At 33.7% G+C, this 20,973-nt stretch overlaps 1 protein-coding gene across 1 annotated transcript in view; it reads left to right on the top strand.

The window, feature by feature from the left end:
* The window catches only part of ME1 (malic enzyme 1), a 271,605-nt gene that overhangs the window by 136,117 nt on the left and 114,515 nt on the right, over positions 1-20,973 (top strand). Inside the window, exon 6 of the mRNA XM_051997329.1 lies at positions 19,252-19,355. Within this exon, the coding sequence (XP_051853289.1) occupies positions 19,252-19,355 (104 nt within the window). The remainder of the gene's footprint in view (positions 1-19,251; positions 19,356-20,973) is intronic.

The following is a 20,973-nucleotide window of genomic DNA, read 5'->3' as shown; positions in this document are numbered from 1 at the left end:
GGCTTTCTTTAAGGTTTTCCTCAAATTCCACCTTTTTCAAAAGACTTTTCTTCGTTCAACCCTCCCTTACTCTTTGCCCTTCACTGCAGTTGAAATCCTTCTTCCTATTGTGGCTAGTGCCTTCAGTCTAAGCTAACCTTCCCTTTGCTTTATCCAAATCTTCTCTGTTCAGTATTTGCATGATGACTTCCTCCAATAGGTAAGGTCTTTGCAGGTAGTGACCATGTGTTTGACTTTCTGTGTATCCCTAACACTTAGAATAATTCCGACATATAGTAAGCTTTTTTAAGAAATGCTTGTAGATTGGCTGACTAAACTGATGATGAGAGGAAGTCATCACCCCAAACCTAAGAAATCTATTTGAAAATTATTCCTTTTGTCTAAGAAAAAAAGTTGTAAGCATGTGGCTGCCAAAGAAAGAGTTAAAACATTGCTTTGTTTGATGTTTCTGAAAGAGTCAACCAACTTTGGGGTAGTCGTTAGGGCTTTTCCTAGATACCGTTGACAGGTCTTCCTCCATACTTGTAGCTTCCTTTTACATTTTCTCTGCCACTATCCCTTCAATTCCTTTATGCTGGTTGAATGCTCAGAGGTCCATGTTGGGATAGATAAGTGGCTCAGTGGGAAAAGGGCTGGACCTGGAATCAGGAAAACCTGAATTGAAATCCAGTCTCAGACACTTACAAGTGGCATGACCGTGGGTAAATTATGTAACCCTGCTTGCTTCAGTTTCCTGTGGCATATAAACTGTCATGTCTTTTCTGTTGTGAGAATGACTATCTGTTTTCCTTTTAGTGTTTACAAAGAGGCAGATCCATCCTATCTTTACTTTCTCCATGCTTGCAATGATTAATGAATGGTTATCACATTCTCAAAAGACCAGAGAAAAATGAGGTTTCAATTTGAAACTTCACTTTAAAAAGATTTCTGGCCTTCCCTTTATATCAATTTATCAAGAACTCTTATGTGAATGGTCAGCTTTATTTACAGTAGCGTGATAAGATTAATATCCGCCAGGGCTTCTCTTACCACTCCCTTGCTGGCCTGTCCTAGCATATTTTTCCTTAATTGGCATTACTAATGAATAAAAAAGCCTCACCTTTGGGTCTTTCTGACTTGGTGAATGTCTAAAGATCACATGATTGACCATACCCTCCCCTGTTCAACAGATTTGTTTCTTTATGGAGGCAAACACCACTTCTATAGAATCCAGTTGCCATTGTATCCTCATTGATTGTCCTAGCTATGTTAAGGCTGAGTAAACTTTTTATTAACTGCTCTGACTTAGGAGTGCCTTGCTTCATTTCAACATCAAAGTGGAACTAATAAGGTCCTAGCTTAATCCTTTCCCTAACACTTGGTGGTGTTATGGAATCAAGGGTTTATACTTTGTGATAATGTGGCCAAATTTAAATTTATTTTAAAATGTTCAAGGGCTTAAAAATATATTTAATTGGATCTGGAAGTTGTAATGTGTCATAATTCTTTCTGTTAATTTATAGATCCTCCTCTGAAAGATGAGTAGGATGGGCATTGGAAGTGGGAGGGCAATAATGGATTCACGTGTCCCCTTGAGAAAATTTTGGGAAAATAAGGTAGTATTATATGTTTTTCTCTTAAGGACCTCTAGTTATATGTTATAACAAATGATCCCTGTTTCTTAATCTTATTGCTGAAATTACTCCTAAATAAAGAAAAGGCCAAATATCTTTTTTTTTTTAATATTAAGTTTTTAAGACTCTAGCCTATGTTAACTTTTCTTAGTAAACACTAATGTAATTTCTAATTTCTATCTCACTTTGCTTGCTATCTGTACTTTGTGTATTTTAATATGGATAGTTGAGTGCATATGTTTTGTTGATGGCTCTTTCGTTAAAATTTGTCTTTTCTGCATTTCTCAGCATCTTTTCTGCTATTTTTCTTCATTGTAGCTACTTTACATATTATGTGGAATGGTATTCATAGACAAGTTTCTTCTTTTTTCCTCTCTTTTTAGACCTCTTTTTTTTTTTTAAATCGTTTGCACTAATACAAGTAAATGCATTCTTAATAATCCCTTTAGATGTTTCTATTCCTATCTTGTATATATCCAAAACAGTACTAGTAGTGAATTTGTGAATTTACTCATAAAAATTGGTAGTGTTCCACATGCCTTTCTTCCCTTCCATTGCTTTATTTTTAGAAAAATCCAAATATACTCCAGCCACGAAGAAATGTATGAAATTCACTTTTGGCAGGCATCAGAATCTCATGGACAGCCTTGCTCTAACTCCTTTCTCTGTCTCCCTCCTTTATTTTTGCCCTATGATATCTTTTTCTTTTTTTCTCCCATGCCTAACTTAATTGCAAACATAAACAATACTACTCTCAGCATCCAAAGTTTAAAAGGTTATTATGTTCACTAGTGTATTGTGAGTACTTCATAAATAATTATACAATATTTCTTTTTTCCCAAATGATACTTGACCACAGCAAAAGCAGTATCAGAATTGTTTTTTAAAACTTATCTAATTAAATTACTTTTTCATCTTGAGATCAGTTCTCAAGTATAGTATAGAAAAGATCATAAGTATCTCACTTTAAATTTCACATAATATCTTTAATGAACACTATTATTATCAGATAAATTTCTTGACCTCATAACTTTTACAACATGATACATTCTGTTTTATAAAGAATTCACTACATAATTTTAATCATATGGTTGGTTCCTAATGGCTAATATTCTCCCATATCAGAATGGAGAAGACAGAAGAATGTAAAAAACTAATCATATTTTGACATCTTTTTCCCAATTTTTTTTTCTTAATTCAATACACACACACACACACACACACACACACACACACACACACACACACACATACACACACACACACGAAGAAATAGAAGAATTTTAGTTCTGGAAGCCATTATGAGCACACTGGCACTTAAACTTTACTTGTTAAAAGACTGCCAACATATTGTTTAAAATTTCTATGGGTAAGAGAACAGCGGAGATTTGAGGCAACATTAGATTTCAGATTTTATATTTCATTTGAGTTGCTTTTGAATAATTTTTAAAAATTAGCAATCCCCCATTCTGTAGACTTTGCAGCAGGGTTGTTTGTATATGTATAAATAATAATTATACCTCCTTTCAAAATAGATTTTATTTCATAATGCTTTTAGAGGCCTCTCTTTTTTATCTTTTAGAACAACTAGGGATCACATATTTACTTGAAAATAATTTTTTTTTAGATTGAGTGGCTAAAAATGAAAACATGAAATGGAAAATAAGTAATCTTGTGTTTTTTTTTTTGTTTTGTTTTGTTTTGTTTTGTTTTTCCCTGAGGCAATTGGGGTTAAATGACTTGTCCAGGGGCACACAGCTAGGAAGTATTAAGTATCTGAGGCCAAATTTGAACTCGGGTCTTTCTGACTTCAGGGCTGGTGCTCTATCCAGTGCACCACCTAGCTGCCCCAATCATGTTCTTTAATAAAAGGCAGTTGACAAATTAACTTAATTTTATATATAAATATCTTGTGAAGTAGTTAGTCCAAATACTTTTTATTCCTATTTCCTTATAAGTAAACAGCATCAGAGAAGAACACAGATATATCAGAAGTGAGCTTAAATCAAGTTGTTTTTTTTTTTTCCAAGTCCTTTTTTCTTTTTAATTTGCCATTTAGTCATTTTTACCTAATTTCCATGAAACATCATTGACAAGCTTAACTGACATCAATGTAAAAGCTATAGAATAGGAAGTAATTTAGTTACATTTTGGTTTCATCTGTTCATTAATGTAGGCTTTGATACAACTATTAAGAGCCTACCTTTCTTCTTCTGCTAGGTGTTGGACATTACAAAGTTCAAGTATACCTAATCTTTGCCATCATAAAGCTTAGACTTTAATAGAAAGATAAGACACAAATACAGATACCTATACTATTTAATATTATATTAAGTGCTTTGGACATTTGCAAAACCAAATGCTATATATGACTCAGGGGGAAATGTCAAGGGATCAGAATTACACATACATACCCCTACCTGAATAAAAATCTGCCATACAGCATTCTTAAGAAGTGATCAGGGCCAAGATGGTGTAGAGGAGGCACATAGCTGTTTTCTCTCAGAATCCATTTCATTACAAGCCTCTGAATTAATGCTTGACTGAAAAAAAACCCACAAATAGTTACCAAGAGAAGACATCCTTGAAATTCGCCAAGAAAGGTCTGTTTTTGCTCGAGGGTGGGGACGATTTTAGATCGGGCGCAGGCTGAGGGCAGGCAGCAGCAGCGAGAGCATGGGAGGCAGCTTGCAGCCAAGTAGACCGGAGCAGGGTGGGGTGTGATCTCAGCATCTCTGCAGCTGGGGGAGGGGAGGGGGAAGCTTTGCTCCAGCAGCAAGCCAGCAGCCCAGCAGAGAAACTAAAAACATCGGGGGAGGGGTGAAGAATACAACCCCGAACAGCTGGAGTCTCTTGGGACCTGGCCACCCCTCCCCCACAGTGTCTCAGCACCCTCTCAGAGTCTTAGAGCACAGGCTCAGCACAGTCCTGCCAATACCTCGCTGCTACCCCCGCAGTCTGTAGAGGAAGCTCAGTAACACCACCCAGCCCCAAAAAACAGACTCCATTTAGGGTTTTTTTCTTTTTTTCTTTTTGCTAGTTTGTCTTTGATTCTTCTCTGACAAAATGAGCAAAAAATTGAAAAGGACGTTAAACATTGACAGTTTCTATGAAGATAGAGAGCAGACTCTAACCCTGAGGAGAATAAAAACAGACTGTCTCCAGGTGAATCCCCAAAGGAGGAGATCATCTGTTCCTCAGCACAGATGAACCTCATAGAAGAAATTAAAAAGGCTCTCACAAGAGAGCTAGGAAATAAATGGGAAAAGGAGAGGGAGGCTTGGCAAAAGAGTCTGGAGAAGTCATCCCACTCATTTAAAGAGAGACTGGATAAAGAAATAAAATCCTTGAAAAATAGGATTAGTGAACTGGAAACAGAAAATAGCTCTCTAAAAAAATAAAATTGGTGAAATGGAAAAAAATTGCATAGAACAAAAGAACTCAATTGGACAATTAGAAAAAGATATTAAAAAAGTGAATGAAGAAAATATTTCATTGAAAATCAGAATCGAACAAATGGAATTGAATGACTCAAGGAGACAAGAAGAATCAGTCAAGCAAATCCAAAAAATTTAAACAATGGAAAAGAAGGTGAAATACCTTCTTGGGAAAACAACAGACCTGGAAAATAGATCCAGGAGAGACAATCTTAGAATTATTGGACTCCCAGAAAAGTATGATGAAAAAAAGAGCCTGGACACTATTTTCCAGGAAATTATCAAAGAGAACTGCCCAGAAGTCATAGGAACAGAGGGAAAAATAGACATTGAAAGAATTCATCGATCACCTACTGAGAGGGATCCTAAAATCAAAACACCAAGAAATATAGTGGCCAAATGCCAGAACCCTCAGACGAAGGAAAAAATACTGCAGGCAACTAGAAAAATTCAAATATAGGGGAGCCACAATAAGGATCACCCAGGATCTAGCAGCATCCACATTAAAAGATCGAAGGTCCTAGAATATGGTATTCCAAAAGGATAAGGAATTTGGCATGCAACCAAAAATAACTTAACCAGCTAGAATGAGCATCTTTTTCCAGGGAAGAAGATAGACATTCAACGAAGTAAGCAAATTTCACCTATCTTTGATGAAAAAACCAGAACTTGACAAATTTGATCTGCAAATATAGCACTCAAGAGAAATCTAAAAAGGTAAAAATAAATCTTGGGAACTATATTTCAGCTGTAAAGATGTATAAAGAATACATGTATACCTTGTTCTAGAAACTAGATGTGGAAAGGACATTGTACCAGAAAAAAGGCAAAGTGGGGGTACTACATCTCATGAAGAGGCAAAGGAAACCTATTATATCTGAGGGAAAGAATGGAGGGGGATGAATATAGTGGGTATCTTACTGCCTTCAGAATTGGCTTTAAGAGAAAAATTTTAGACATATTCCATTTATGGTGAAACTTCTCCCACCTCATTGAAAAGTGAGAAGGGAAAAGTGAAAAGGGAAGGAATAAGCTAAGCGGAAGGGAATACAGGAACTGAGAGGGAAAGGGGTAAGATAGGGGGAGGAAATCTAAGGCGGGGGAGGGGAGATACTAAAAAGGGAGGGCTGTGAGAAGCAAGTGGCGCTCACAAGCTTAATACTGGGAAGGGGGTAAGGGAGAAAGAAGGGAGAAAAGCATAAAAAGGGTTAACAAGACGGCAAGTAATACAGAATTGGTAATTTTAACCATAAATGTGAACAGGGTAAACTCTCCCATAAAGAGGAAGCGGTTAGCAGAATGGATTAAAAGCCAGAATCCTACAATATGTGGTTTACAGGAAACACACCTGAAGCAGGGAGATACATGCAGAGTAAAGGTCAAAGATTGGAGCAAAATCGACTATGCTTCAGGTGAAGTCAAAAAAGCAGGGGTAGCCATCCTGATCTCAGATCAAGCTAAAGCAAAAATTGATCTAATTAAAAGAGATAAGGAAGGGCACTATATCTTGCTAAAGGGTAGCATGGATAATGAAGCACTATCTATATTAAACATATATGCACCAAGTGGTGTAGCATCTAAATTCTTAAGAGAGAAATTAAGAGAGCTGCAAGAAGAAATAGACAGCAAAACTATAATAGTGAGAGATCTTAACCTTGCACTCTCAGAATTAGATAAATCAAACCACAAAATAAATAATAAAGAAGTCAAAGAGGTAAATAGAATACTAGAAAAATTAGATATGATAACTCTCTGGAGAAAACATAATGGAGACAGAAAGAAGTACACTTTCTTTTCAGCATGTCATGGAACCTATACAAAAATTGACCGTATATTAGGACATAAAAACCTCAAACTCAAATGAAGTAAGGCAGAAATAGTAAATGCATCCTTTTCAGACCACGATGCAATGAAAATTACATTCAACAAAAAACCAGGGGAAAGTACACCAAAAAATAATTGGAAACTAAATAATCTCATACTAAAGAATGATTGGGTGAAACAGCAAATCATAGACATAATTAATAACTTCACCCAAGAAAATGATAATAATGAGACATCATACCAAAATGTATGGGATGCAGCCAAAGCAGTAATAAGGGGAAATTTCATATCTCTAGAGGCCTATTTGCATAAAATAGAGAAAGAGAAAGTCAATGAATTGGGCTTGCAACTAAAAATGCTAGAAAAAGAACAAATTAAAAATCCCCAGTCAAACACTAAACTTGAAATTCTAAAAATAAAAGGAGAGATCAATAAAATTGAAAGTAAAAAAAACTATTGAATTAATTATAAAACTAAGAGTTAGTTCTATGAAAAAACCAACAAAATAGACATACCCTTAGTAAATCTGATTTAAAAAAGGAAAGAGGAAAATCAAATTGGTACTGTTAAAAATGAAAAGGGAGAACTCGCCACTAACAAAGAGGAAATTAGAGTAATAATTAGAAGTTACTTTGCACAACTTTATGTCAATAAATTCGATAACTTAAATGAAATAGAAGAATACCTCCAAAAATACAGCTTGCCCAAACTAACAGAGGAAGAAGTAAATATCCTAAACAGTCCCATCTCAGAAAAAGAAATAGAACAAACTATTAACCAACTCCCTAAGAAAAAATCCCCAAGACCAGAGGGATTTACATGTGAATTCTACCATACATTTAAAGAACAATTAAATCCAATGCTAAATAAACTATTTGAAAAAATAGGGATTAAAGGAATGCTACCAAATTCCTTTTACGACACAGACATGATACTGATACCTAAACGAGGTAAGTTAAAAACAGAGAAAGATGCTAAAATCTTAAATAAAATATTAGCAAAAAGAGTACAGAAAATCATTCCCAGGATAATACACTATGACCAAGTTGAATTTATACCAGGAATGCAGGGCTGGTTCAATATTAGAAAAACTATTAGCATAATCAACTATATTAATAACCAACCAAACAAAAACCATATGATCATCTCAATAGATGCAGAAAAAGCATTTGATAAAATCCAACATCCATTTCTAATAAAAACACTTGAGAGCATAGGAATAAATGGACTTTTCCTTAAAATAGTCAGGAGCATATATTTAAAACCATCAGTAAGCATCATATGCAATGGGGAAAAACTGGAACCTTTCCCAGTAAGATCTGGAGTGAAGCAAGGTTGCCCACTATCACCATTATTATTCAGTATTGTATTAGAAACACTAGCCTCTGCAATAAGAGTCGAGAAAGAGATTAAAGGAATTAGAGTAGGCAATGAGGAAACCAAACTATCACTCTTTGCAGATGATATGATGGTATACCTAGAGAACCCCAGAGATTCTACTAAAAAGCTATTAGAAATAATTCATAACTTTAGCAAAGTAGCAGGATACAAAATAAATCCCCATAAATCCTCAGCATTTTTATACATCACCAACAAAATCCAACAGCAAGAGATACAAAGAGAAATTCCATTCAAAATAACTGTGGACAGCATAAAATATTTGGGAATCTATCTACCAAAGGAAAGTCAGGAATTGTTTGAGCAAAATTATAAAAAAGTCTCCACACAAATAAAGTCAGACTTAAATAATTGGAAAAATATTAAGTGCTCTTGGATAGGCTGAGCGAATATAATAAAAATGACAATACTCCCTAACCTAATCTATTTAGTGCTATACCAATCAGACTTCCAAGAAAATATTTTAATGATCTAAAAAAATAACAACAAAATTCATATGGAACAATAAAAAGTCGAGAATCTCAAGGGAATTAATGAAAAAAAAAGTCAAATGAAAGTGGCCTAGCTGTACCTGATCTAAAATTATATTATAAAGCAGCAGTCACCAAAACCATTTGGTATTGGCTAAGAAATAGATTAGTTGATCAGTGAAATAGGTTAGGTTCACAAGAGAGAATAGTCAACTATAGCAATCTAGTGTTTGATAAACCCAAAGATCCTAACCTTTGGGATAAGAACTCATTATTTGATAAAAACTGCTGGGATAACTGGAAATTAGTATGGCAGAAATTAGGCATGAACCCACACTTAACACCGTATACCAAGATAAGATCAAAATGGGTCCATGATCTAGGCATAAAGAACAAGATTATAAATAAATTAGAGGAACATGGGATAGTTTATCTCTCAGACTTGTGGAGAAGAAAGAAATTTGTGACCAGAGATGAAGTAGAGACCATTACTGATCACAAAATAGAAAATTTTGATTATATCAAATTAAAAAGCCTTTGTACAAAAAGAACTAATGCAGACAAGATTAGAAGGGAAGCAATAAATGGGAAAACATTTTTACAGTCAAAGATTCTGATAAAGGCCTCATTTCCAAAATATATAGAGAACTGACTCAAATTTATAAGAAATCAAGCCATTCTCCAATTGATAAATGGTCAAAGGATATGAACAGACAATTTTCAGAGGATGAAATTGAAACTATTACCACTCATATGAAAGAGTGTTCCAAATCATTATTGATCAGAGAAATGCAAATTAAGACAACTCTGAGATACTACTATACACCTGTCAGATTGGCTAAGATGACAGGAAAAAATAATGATGAATGTTGGAGGGGATGCGGGAAAACTGGGACACTAATGCATTGTTGGTGGAGCTGTGAACGAATCCAACCATTCTGGAGAGCAATCTGGAATTATGCCCTAAAAATTATCGAATTGTGCATACCCTTTGATCCAGCAGTGTTTCTATTGGGCTTATATCCCAAAGAAATACTAAAGAAGGGAAAGGGACCTGTATGTGCCAAAATGTTTGTAGCAGCCCTGTTTATAGTGGCTAGAAATTGGAAAATGAATGGATGCCTATCAATTGGAGAATGGCTGGGTAAATTGTGGTATATGAATGTTATGGAATATTATTGTTCTGTAAGAAATGACCAGCAGGATGAATACAGAGAGGACTGGCGAGACTTACATGAACTGATGCTAAGTGAAATGAGCAGAACCAGGAGATCATTATACACTTCGACAATGATATCGTATGAGGACATATTTTGATGGAAGTGGATTTCTTTGACAAAGAGACCTGAGTTTCAATTGATAAACGATGGACAAAAGCAGCTACACCCAAAGAAAGAACACTGGGAAACGAATGTGAACTATCTGCATTTTTGTTTTTCTTCCCGGGTTATTTATACCTTCTGAATCCAATTCTCCCTATGCAACAAGAGAACTGTTCGGTTCTGCAAACATATATTGTATCTAGGATATACTGCAACATATCCAACATATAAAGGACTGCTTGCCATCTAGGGGAGGGGGTGGAGGGAGGGAGGGAAAAAAAAATCGGAACAGAAACGAGTGTCAATATAAAGTAATTATTAAATAAAAATTAAAAAAAAAAAAAGAAATCAAGCCATTCTCCAATTGATAAATGGTCAAAGGATATGAACAGGCAATTTTCAAATGATGAAATTAAAACTATTACCACTCATATGAAAGAATGTTCCAAATCACTATTGATCAGAGAAATGCAAATTAAGACAACTCTGAGATACCACTACACACCTGTCAGATTGGCTAAGATGACAGGAAAAAATAATGATGAATGTTGGAGAGGATGTGGGAAAACTGGGACACTGGTGCATTGTTGGTGGAGTTGTGAACGAATCTAGCCATTCTGGAGAGCAGTCTGGAATTATGCCCAAAAAGTTATCAAACTGTGCACACCCTTTGATCCAGCAGTGTTACTTCTGGGCTTATACCCCAAAGAAATATTAAAGAAGGGAAAGGGACCTGTATGTGCCAAAATGTTTGTGGCAGCCCTGTTTGTAGGGCTAGAAACTGGAAACCGAATGGATGCCCATCAATTGGAGAATGGCTGGATAAATTGTGGTATATGAATGTTATGGAATATTATTGTTCTGTAAGAAATGACCAACAGAATGAATACAGAGAGGCTTGGAGAGATTTTCATGAACTGATAGTAAGTGAAATGAGCAGAACCAGGAGATCATTATACACTTCAACAATGAATGTATGTGAGGATGTATTCTGATGGAGGTGGATTTCTTTGTCAAAGAGACCTAACTCAGTTTCAATTGATAAATGATGGACAGAAGCAGCTACATCCAAAAAAAAGAACCCTGGGAAATGAATGTGAACTATTTGCATTTTTGTTTTTCTTCCCGGGTTATTTTTACCTTCTGAATCCAATTCTCCCTGTGCAACAAGAGAACTGTTTGGTTCTGCAAACATATATTGTGTCTAGGATATACTGCAACATATTTAACATATATAGGACTGCTTGCCATGTAGGGGAGGGAGTCGAGGGAGGGAGGGGAAAAATCGGAACCGATTTTTAATTTTTAATTTTTTTAAAAAATTACCCTGGCATGGTTTCTGTCAATAAAAAGTTATTATAAAATAAAATAAAAATAAAATTTTTTAAAAAGTGATTAGCCAATCTTTTCTTGAAGACTACTGAGAGAAAACTTCTACTCCCTCTATGTTCTATGATTCCAAATCTAGTATGGTTTATTTGTAAGTTTTTCCTTTCTATCCTATACATTATTTTTATTTCTGTCTTCTGGGATTAAACAAAACAATTCCAATAGCTCTTGTAGAAATACTTTAAATATTTTAAGGTTTTTGAAAACTTAAAGATGACTATCATTTCCTCTATGGGTTTTCTTTTCCAAGATAAATATTCCCTGTTCCTTCAGCTGCTGCTTCCAGTGACACTCCCCTGAATGTTATGCCAAAAAGTGGCTACAGTACTTCAGAGATACTCTGAAAAGAGTAGAATGTAAGAGAACTTTTTACATTCTCCTTTAGCCTTTCTTAATGTGACATTAGTTGTTGTATTTGTTGGTAGGGGGAGGCCTCCCTTCCTTCCTTCTCCCCCCACTTCCATGTCATTATGTTGTTGAGAGATTATAAAAATAATTTTAAAGGAGGTAATATTCATATTGAACTTTGAAGGATGGGTAGAAATTCAGTAAGTCAAGAGGGGTCAAAAGACTCTCCTATATGGGGATGAGCACAAATTAAACGCAATTTTTTTGGAAAAGAGTGGGATTTTGAAGAAAATCATTGTTTTCACTGGGTTATAGGATTGTAGAAGGAAATAATCTGATATTAGACTGGAAATATAGGGCAATACTAGGTTTTTAAGGGTGTTGAATGCCAGGCAAAGAATTTAAGAGTAGGAAAAGTTTAAGAAATCAGAAGAGGAAGGTAGAGATCAAAGGGGAATGAATGGTATACTCTATGTCCGTGAGGGAATTGTGAGATTATGATTTCTGTATCCTCTCAGCAGGAGTGAGACAATCTGTGGGAGAATATGAGAGGAGGCACTGGAGTGGAATTGAAACCAGAGAACTGAAAAAGGAGTTAGCTCATTAAATGGGAGATATTTGCTATGATCATATACAATGTGATGTAGAAATTCATCAAACTCAAAAAAATCAAATAGTTGGAAACAGGGAAAGAGGAGGGAGATAATACTGGAATGAGAATAGACACAAGAAAGTGAACTTCGGAAGGTATATGCCAAAAGAAGGATTAAATAGAAGAAAATTTTAAAAGACAATTTCTGTTTGAGGTCAGAGAATAGAGAAGAGGTAGTGAAATAGTAGCAGATTGATTGCTTCATTTATAAACCACTGGTGTTGATCACATTCCTTCTTTTTCACCACTTCTTTAAAAAGGAAGAGGTATAATGTGCTAAAAAGAAGTAAGTAGGAAAATGTTTCCAGTAAATACCTCTGATAAGGATTTGGTGTTCAATTAATTCAAAGGTTTGTATTTTAAAATAATAATTTTCTCAGTATTTAAATGTTCAAAATATTTGAACAGATTGGTCTCAAAAGATGAAATTGAAGTTATCAGTAGTTTTGTATAAATGCTTCCAATCACCTACAGTAAGAGAAGTTAGAATTGAAACAATTTTGACATCCTACTTCATACATACCCAATTAATTGGTAAAAATTTATAGAAAAGGAAAATGACAATTAGTGATTGGGAGGTAAGAAAAGATTGCTGGTGAAAGCTAGAATTTATCCAGTTAATTTGGAAAGTATTTTGGAACTATACTAAAATTCACTAAACTATGCATATACTTTTGATCCAGCAATAACACTTATAACCCTTGAGAATGAAAGAAAAGATCCACATATACTATATATATATTCTCTGTTGGGATCTTTGCAAACTGTTAAGTCATTAGAGTTGATAGAGACAATAATTATCTAATTTAGCATCGTTCAGTATCATTGATCTGATCTTACAAAGAGATGTTTTGGGCCAGAATTTGAAACAAGGTACTAAGTAGAACTCATAGAAACAATGCTTGTGTTCTCACTTTTAGAGAACTCATATAAGCAAGAAGTTTTTAAGTACTCATTGGAGTTCACAAGTATGGGAGATTCACAAAGTAAACTATGTAACTTTGTGAATTCATACCTCCCTTGAAGCTCTTAGGGCCAGAGAGCACACTGGGAGAAAACCCATAATCCCTCTCTCTCATATATAAGAAGAAAGCAGAGGCCCAGTTGAGAGAGTTCAGCTGAATTAGATTGGAGAGGAGCACGCTGGGACAGACACAGAGCACTCTGGGAGATTGAGAGGAGAGAGAGAAAGAGAGGGAGGGAGGGAGGGAGGGGCCTCTAAGCTAACTGGGCTATTTTGGAAGGAGAAAATAAACATTTGCATTTTTACCAGCTGGCTGCATTTTGAGTGATTATTTACTTTTAACTGATACTAAGACTGCCTCCAGAAAACCTCCCCAAGAAACTCTCCCAGAGACAACCATTATATTTTAAAGAAGAAAAACACCACAATTCTTGAAAATGTATTTACAAAGAAATAGATTTATATATTTTTAAAAAGTATCTATAACAACACTTAGTTGTAGGAAAGAACTAGAAACAAAGTGGATGTTTATCAATGAGAAAATGGCTGAACAAATAGTGGTATATGAATAACAATAACCAATACAGCATCCATTGATGATAATAATGGCAGCTAGAATTTATATAGCACTTGTATGCAAAGCTTTTTACAAATAGTCTCATTCTCACAACAACCCTGGGAAGTAAATGCTATTCATACTCTCATTTTATAAATGAGAAAACTGAGGTAGAATGATTTGTCCAGGGTCATACAACTCTTGAGTGTTTATTGGACTAATATAACTAGTACCAGCATAGGTGACAGCTAATGAAATTGCCTGGAGTTGGGAAATGATTTGAACTTAGGTCTTCTTGACTCCAGGCTGGATTCTTTATCCACCATACTTCCTAGTTGCTTGTGATGGAATAGAATATAATTGTACAGTAAGAAAAAATAAATTAAAAAATTGCAGAAAATCCTAGAGCTGTTACAGACTGTAGAGGACAATGTACAAAAAACAAACAAAAAAACAAAAACAAAAACAAACTGTGCTTCACTCTAGGAATACAAGGCAAAAGGATAGTGACTGCCTACCAGAGACTTAGAATCTGATGGAGAGATTCAAATATAAAATCCTCTGTTTGATTTTCAAAGCCTATCTCTTTCCTATTTGTCCAATCTATCACACACATCCCCATATATTCTTCAAACCAATGGCACATAACCCCTACTTGTTTTTCTTTAAAAAAAAAAAAAAAATCCATTTCCCAACTCGAGGCATTTTCATTATCTGTCACCTATGCTGGTACTAGTTATATTAGTCTATTCCAGTGGTTCCTATTATCTGCAGGGATTACCTTATTCTCCTCTACATACTCTGTGAATCCAGTGACACTCTTCCCCAAAGACTCTCCCATCTCTAGACTCCTTTTGCATTTTCTCTGGATGTTCTTATGCATGGAATTCTTTTCCTCTTCATCTCTATTTTCTGTCTTCTTTGTCTTTCTTCAAAATAAAGTCCCATTTTCAACAATGCAGTAATAGCAGAGTTGGAAAGGGAAGAAAGATAAGGTCCATTTTAAATAAGTTGATTTTAAGATACCTCTAATACAAATAAATTCAAGGTATCGAAGATGTCATTGGTGATGAGAGACTGGAACTCAGAAAAGGGGTTAGGGCTAGATAAATAGAGCTGAGAATCATCTCAGGGTATTCATGCCTTATGAAAAGCCTTTTCTGGGAAGTCTTTCAAACAAAGAAGACAGAGGCACATGGCCTGGATTGAGATGATGCTCAGTCAAAAATAATGACTAAAGCAAGCCCTTCTTTTTCTCTCTTAATTTTGCATAAAGGGAAAAAAGCATTGAACATCAAAGCTAATAATTTGAATTTAGGATTTGCATTAATGTGACCGTATCTTTATGACCTATTTACATCATATTGTCCCCTTATTGAAAGTTTCCCCCTTTAAGTAACACTTGGTTTTCCTAGAGGAGTATCTAATACAGAAAAAAAGAGAGGTGTATCATGCAGGAAATTAGATTTACAAAAGAACAAAATATAATGAAACCCTACAATAGCTGTGATTCAAATATCTTTTTGTCAATTGAGAGAAAGTCCCAGTTACTGCTCTCACCCAATTTATTGGTTAGGTTGCAGAATTTATTTTTCTCAGTGATATAGTTTTTGAAAGCATAAAACACTTGGTAGTAAATATCTTAGTCACTCAAGACGTACAAACAAGAGTGAGATTTTTAAAAAATTAACTCATTTCCTTTTGTGCTCTAAATAACTGAATAACACTTCAAATTGGCTTATTTATTTCTTAGTACTTTCTTGAAAAGAATTAATGAAATGGTTTGCCACTGACAGCTTAAAATTGCCATTGTTCTTTTCAACTGTTGAGTGTTTTCTTCCTTTATCTGCTATTTGGATTTACCATTCATTACTCCAAACAAAAACATAAAAGAACTTATTGGTTTTTCTTGCTGAATTGTATGACTTTTGTGAAATCATATGGATTGAGCTGGAAAAGAATTTCTAGGCTTCAGTGAAGTTATGCTTTGAATGGGGTTGAATTATATATTGTTGAGCTAATTATGTCTTTTCAATGTTCAGTCAATAAAAAGCTCATGACTATTAAATTGATTGTGTTTTCATGGGAAATTCATTACCATTTTGCATTCAGTCCATTTATTGATTTACCATTCTGTATTGGGTCATCTTTAAATTAGTTATTTATGTAGCTTACCTAAATGATAGTCAATTGTGCAGTGCCTAAAATGATATAATACATCCTTTCTACTGTCATGTATGGGTTTTTTTTTTCATGATTTATAATTAATTTGAAAGAAATATTTTTAATAATGTTACATTTGAAAACAACAGGATCACCAGGACCATATTGTCCTTTTATGAATTGAAGCTTCTTTTAGGTACTTCAAAATATGGATCCACCCCTCATATTGCAGTTTTTAACACCTCTCCAATCTATCCTCAATAGAATTGCCAAGTAATCTTCCCAAATAAAAACTTTTCTGAATATATTTTTGAGTTTCTTATGCTTTAGAACATAAATATTTATAAAATTCCTTGAGTATTAGAATGAAAATGAATTAAAGTTCACAGTATTTGTATTTATTGCCCTCTACATATACATCAGATACTGCTTTTTTCATCCTATTGTATTTTATGGTCTTGTTTATTCTTCCTTTTGATTCATCATATTTTGTTAGGTTTGTTGAGGTATCTTATTGTGTTGTTATCTAATTCTTTTTACAATTCAGTTAATACTGCTTTTAAAACATAACTTTTAGGCTGGTATGTGTGTGTGTGTGTGTGTGTGTGTGTGTGTGTAAACTTAATATCATTCTTTTTTTCCAGTTGTATATTCAACATAATTCCCTTGTTTCTTGATACTTTCTAATTTAAATTAACCCATTATCAAGACTGTAATTCCAGATGTTGTGGAGTCTGCTGAAAAATAAGAAGTTTTATTCTAGCCCCTCATTTTAAATATCTCTATCTTAAAAGCTTTTCCTTTGAACAGTATATTGTTCATTCATTTATGTTCTAAATCCATTCTTACATCAATTATATTGTATAAGTAGACATACAATACATTTATTCGATGTTGTAAATGTCAAATTTAGTTTTTACTCTGTTATTTAGGCTATTGTATAGTATTTATTTTACAGGATGTTATTTAGCAATTGTTTTATCAGTAAAGAACATACTATATCTTACTTTTACTTATACTAATCCAGTACTGTTCTTTTCACATATAGACAAATCCATCCCTATTCACATTTCTAACACTGAACAAAATTACTGTTTGTATTATTACATATTAAGTTTCTTTTTTTTTCCAGTTTCTTCATATGTCTTCCACATATATCTTCCACCTTAGATAGAAATGCTCCACTGGCATTATCCATATTCTTTCTCAACTTCCCTTTATTTTTCATCTGTTTTTCCATAATCATTGTATTCTCTCATTTCTCCTTAAAAGATTAAATTTTCATATTTTTTTTATTTATTTCACCTTTTCAGTCCCATTTATGTGCTTTATCTATTAACCAAAATAGAATTATAGAATTTTAGACTTGAAAAGGACCTAAGCAATCATCTGATTCCAAAAAGAATTCTTCTACATGATTGATCATTATATTTTCCTTTTCTCAGAGGCAATTTTCTCTGTAAATTTTTTACTCTTTTTTTTTTTTAACTTGACATATAAATTGCTTTATTTTTTGGTATATTCTTGATTTGCCTACAACTTCTCTGTCATATTTCTGAAATCCTTGTATTTTTATTCAGTTCAATTCAAGTTCAATTCAGATTAAATGCAATCTAATATTAAAGATTAAAATTTTTAGGGTCTACAGTTTTGTGGATTACTGCCATCCATAGTAGGGTATCTATTATACCTTTGAAAAAACTGAAATGACATCTAAGTTTTAACTTTCTTTAAAGACAGAAATTGTTTTCTTGATTGGAAGTTTTGCTTTTAAAAATAATATGTTGTTCATATATTAAATCTACTATATATTATCTCATATATTCAATCTTAGAAAAAAATATCATAAATCATTTAGATTTTGCTTGTTTTAAGAATAAGTAAGACTCTGTGTGTATACATACATATAGTACTAATTACTCTATTAAATAGATAAGCTATGTATTATGAGCCTAGTATTTAAAAATTCAGCATAAGAAAATGAAAAATTCAGACACTGCTTAAATGCCATGCTTCTATGAAGATTATGCTGGAGTTCCCCCGGTAGTGTAGTAGATAGAGCTTAGTTTGCCTAGCATCACGAAGACATGAGTTCAAATCCTGCTTCAGACACTTACTAGTTGTGTGAGTCTGGGCAAGTCATATAATCTCTGCTGGCTTCAGTTTCTACAACCGTAAAATTATGTCAACAATAATAGCACCTGCCTCCGAGAATTCTTGTGAAGATCAAATGGAAATGTTATTAATGCACTTAATACAATGCTTGGCACACAATAGGTGCTTAATAAATATTTGTTTCTATCTTACTATAATTATAGCTTCCTTGCTTTTCAATCTCAGTAATAATTTGTTTGCAAAATCTGAATTTATAGTTAATCTCCTCTTAACATCAAATAATGTTGAAGATCACTTCCATTTCCTTTAAATTATAATAGGGAGGAAAACAAAGAGAAGGAAAAAAAGCATTTATGTAGCATCTACTATGTGCTAGGAGCTGTATTATAAATGTTATCTTGAATAGTTCTTTAATGTTAAAACGTTAAAATTTAAAACTAATGTTTTTAATATTAAAAACTACTTTTTCTACTTTATATTTTTATACCCAGATAAATAGAATTCTGAAACATAGTATTGTTCAAATTGTTTTGGGGGGTTAGAGTAATAATAGTTACCATTTATATAGCTAGCACTTTAAAGTTTTCAAAGCACTTTAGAAATAATCTTGCATTTTATCTTCACAACAACTTTAGAATATAAGTGCTACTTACTCTATTTTATAGATAAAGAAATGGAGGCAAATTAAGATTAAGTCACTTGGTTAGGGCCAAACTAGTAAGCTAGTTTGTTTTTATAGTTAAATTTGAATTTAGGCATTCTAGACTCTAGGTCCAGTGATCTTTTAACTGTACCATTAGCTGCCTTTAAATATAAGAATAAAAATTCAAGATGAAAATTTACAAAGAACTTTTCCAGAATAATGCTGTGATAAACTAAAATTCAGAGGTGTTAATAACTTGCCTTCAGATAAGTGTTAGAGCCGCATCTGTCCAGTGAAAACTCTTCCCGCTGTATTGTTGGCTTACTCATTATTCTCTCTCTCTCTCTTTCTCAATAGGAGCTTCTAAAAGATCCATTATATATTGGACTGAGGCAGAAAAGAGTGAGAGGAAATGATTATGATGCATTTTTGGATGAATTCATGGAAGCAGTTACTTCCAGGTACGTACATAATTCTTATTTTACATTTTTCAGTGTATACTATGGAAAAAATAGTCGAAGTTGCCCCCCCTCCCAAAAAAAAAAAAAAAAATATATATATATATATATATTTTTTTTTTTTTGTAAAATGTGAAAGTTAAAAATATAAAAGTTCCAATGGATTAAAGAAATAGAATTTAAAGTAATTAAATGAGAATTGAGTAATCTACATCTCGAGTTAGTTACACCTAATTCGTGATTTATAAATTGTATGATATTAAGCATTCATCCTCATAAGTGATTTCTTTGCCTAGTAGAGATAATATGATGTTTACCTCAAAAAAGGAAACATTATATATATACTTTTCTTTCTTGAACTTCCTTTCTTTCAAGTTTCACTGAAAGTTGTATTCTGTATCTGTATCTCTGATAGATTAGAAATGGGTTTTAGAATCTAATGGCTATGAAATGGTAGGGCATGACTATTTCTAGAAGCTAAATTGCCTAATACTTAATGAGTCACCAGTTAAAGTGAACAGTACTAGATTCAGTTACTTTTTCTTTGCAGCATCAGTGAGTAGTGGCAGAGGAAGAGATGGATCCTGAGCATGATTTTAAGAGTATAGCTTATGAACTATAAAGCACTAAGCCTTTCACATTCAGCCCCTGACTGTTGATGGGCTTTACTGACAAAAAGATTCAGCTGGTAGAATTTGCTTTGGTAACTCAGCACAATTAGGACTATTCTAAGTGGAAATTACTTGGTAGGTCTTAAACTCTTGTATTCTAAACATGGGACTCAGAGAAGGAAGATACCTTTTTGGACATGAGTTTAGTGGAAGAGTAGTTTCCAAAGTTTGAGGAGCAAGGTAAGAAGAATAACTAAGCAGGGCAGATGGTATCAGAAAAGAATTTTACTAAAGTAAAGACTTATGCATTCCATAATCAAGAGTTAATTAAGTAGATTCTTAAGGCAGAGACCTGATAGCCTTGGCCAGCCAGAGCCATGGAAAGAGAACTAAATTATTTTCAGGAGCACCTAGGTTGGCAGGCACAGTGTATAGTGTTGTGGATTTTGAGTCAGGAAGACATGAGTTCAAATCCTCCCTCAGATATTTTGTACCTGTGTGACCCTGAACAAATCACTTAACCTGTAACTTAAGCTCAATCTTCACCTGTAAAATGGGGTTAATTATCTTCCTTTATTGTGAGGATCAAATGAATTAACATGTGCTTTTCAAACTTAAAAGTATGATATAAATGTTAGCTATTAGTATTGTTATCATCATCAAGGGCAAAATTTGGCAAGTAGGAAGTAGATAGGAAGATGGATTACATGCAGAACAGTCCAAATAGCTCATTAAAAAGAATTGAACAAAATATATTACTCTTGCCCCTTTCAGTCATTTACTGCTATAAATCCTCCTTTTATATTTTCTTTTAGATGTTCATAGTAAATCCCCATTAAACCACTTGAGAAGTTGGTATGGGTACTTCAAAATACTTAAATCAGTACTGAAAATGTACAAGTTAAGTGTTGATTATTTGGTACAAATTGTTTTCATTTTTTTTCACGAGTGCTGATGGGATAAAGTGTAGGATAAAGACAATATTTAATAGTCTGGGTTTAATCAGAAAA

The sequence above is a fragment of the Antechinus flavipes genome, chromosome 4 (assembly GCF_016432865.1).
Source record: "Antechinus flavipes isolate AdamAnt ecotype Samford, QLD, Australia chromosome 4, AdamAnt_v2, whole genome shotgun sequence".
NCBI classification, from domain to species: domain Eukaryota; kingdom Metazoa; phylum Chordata; class Mammalia; order Dasyuromorphia; family Dasyuridae; genus Antechinus; species Antechinus flavipes.
Note: the sequence above shows the minus strand (reverse complement) of the source record. Positions and strands in the feature narration are given on the sequence as shown.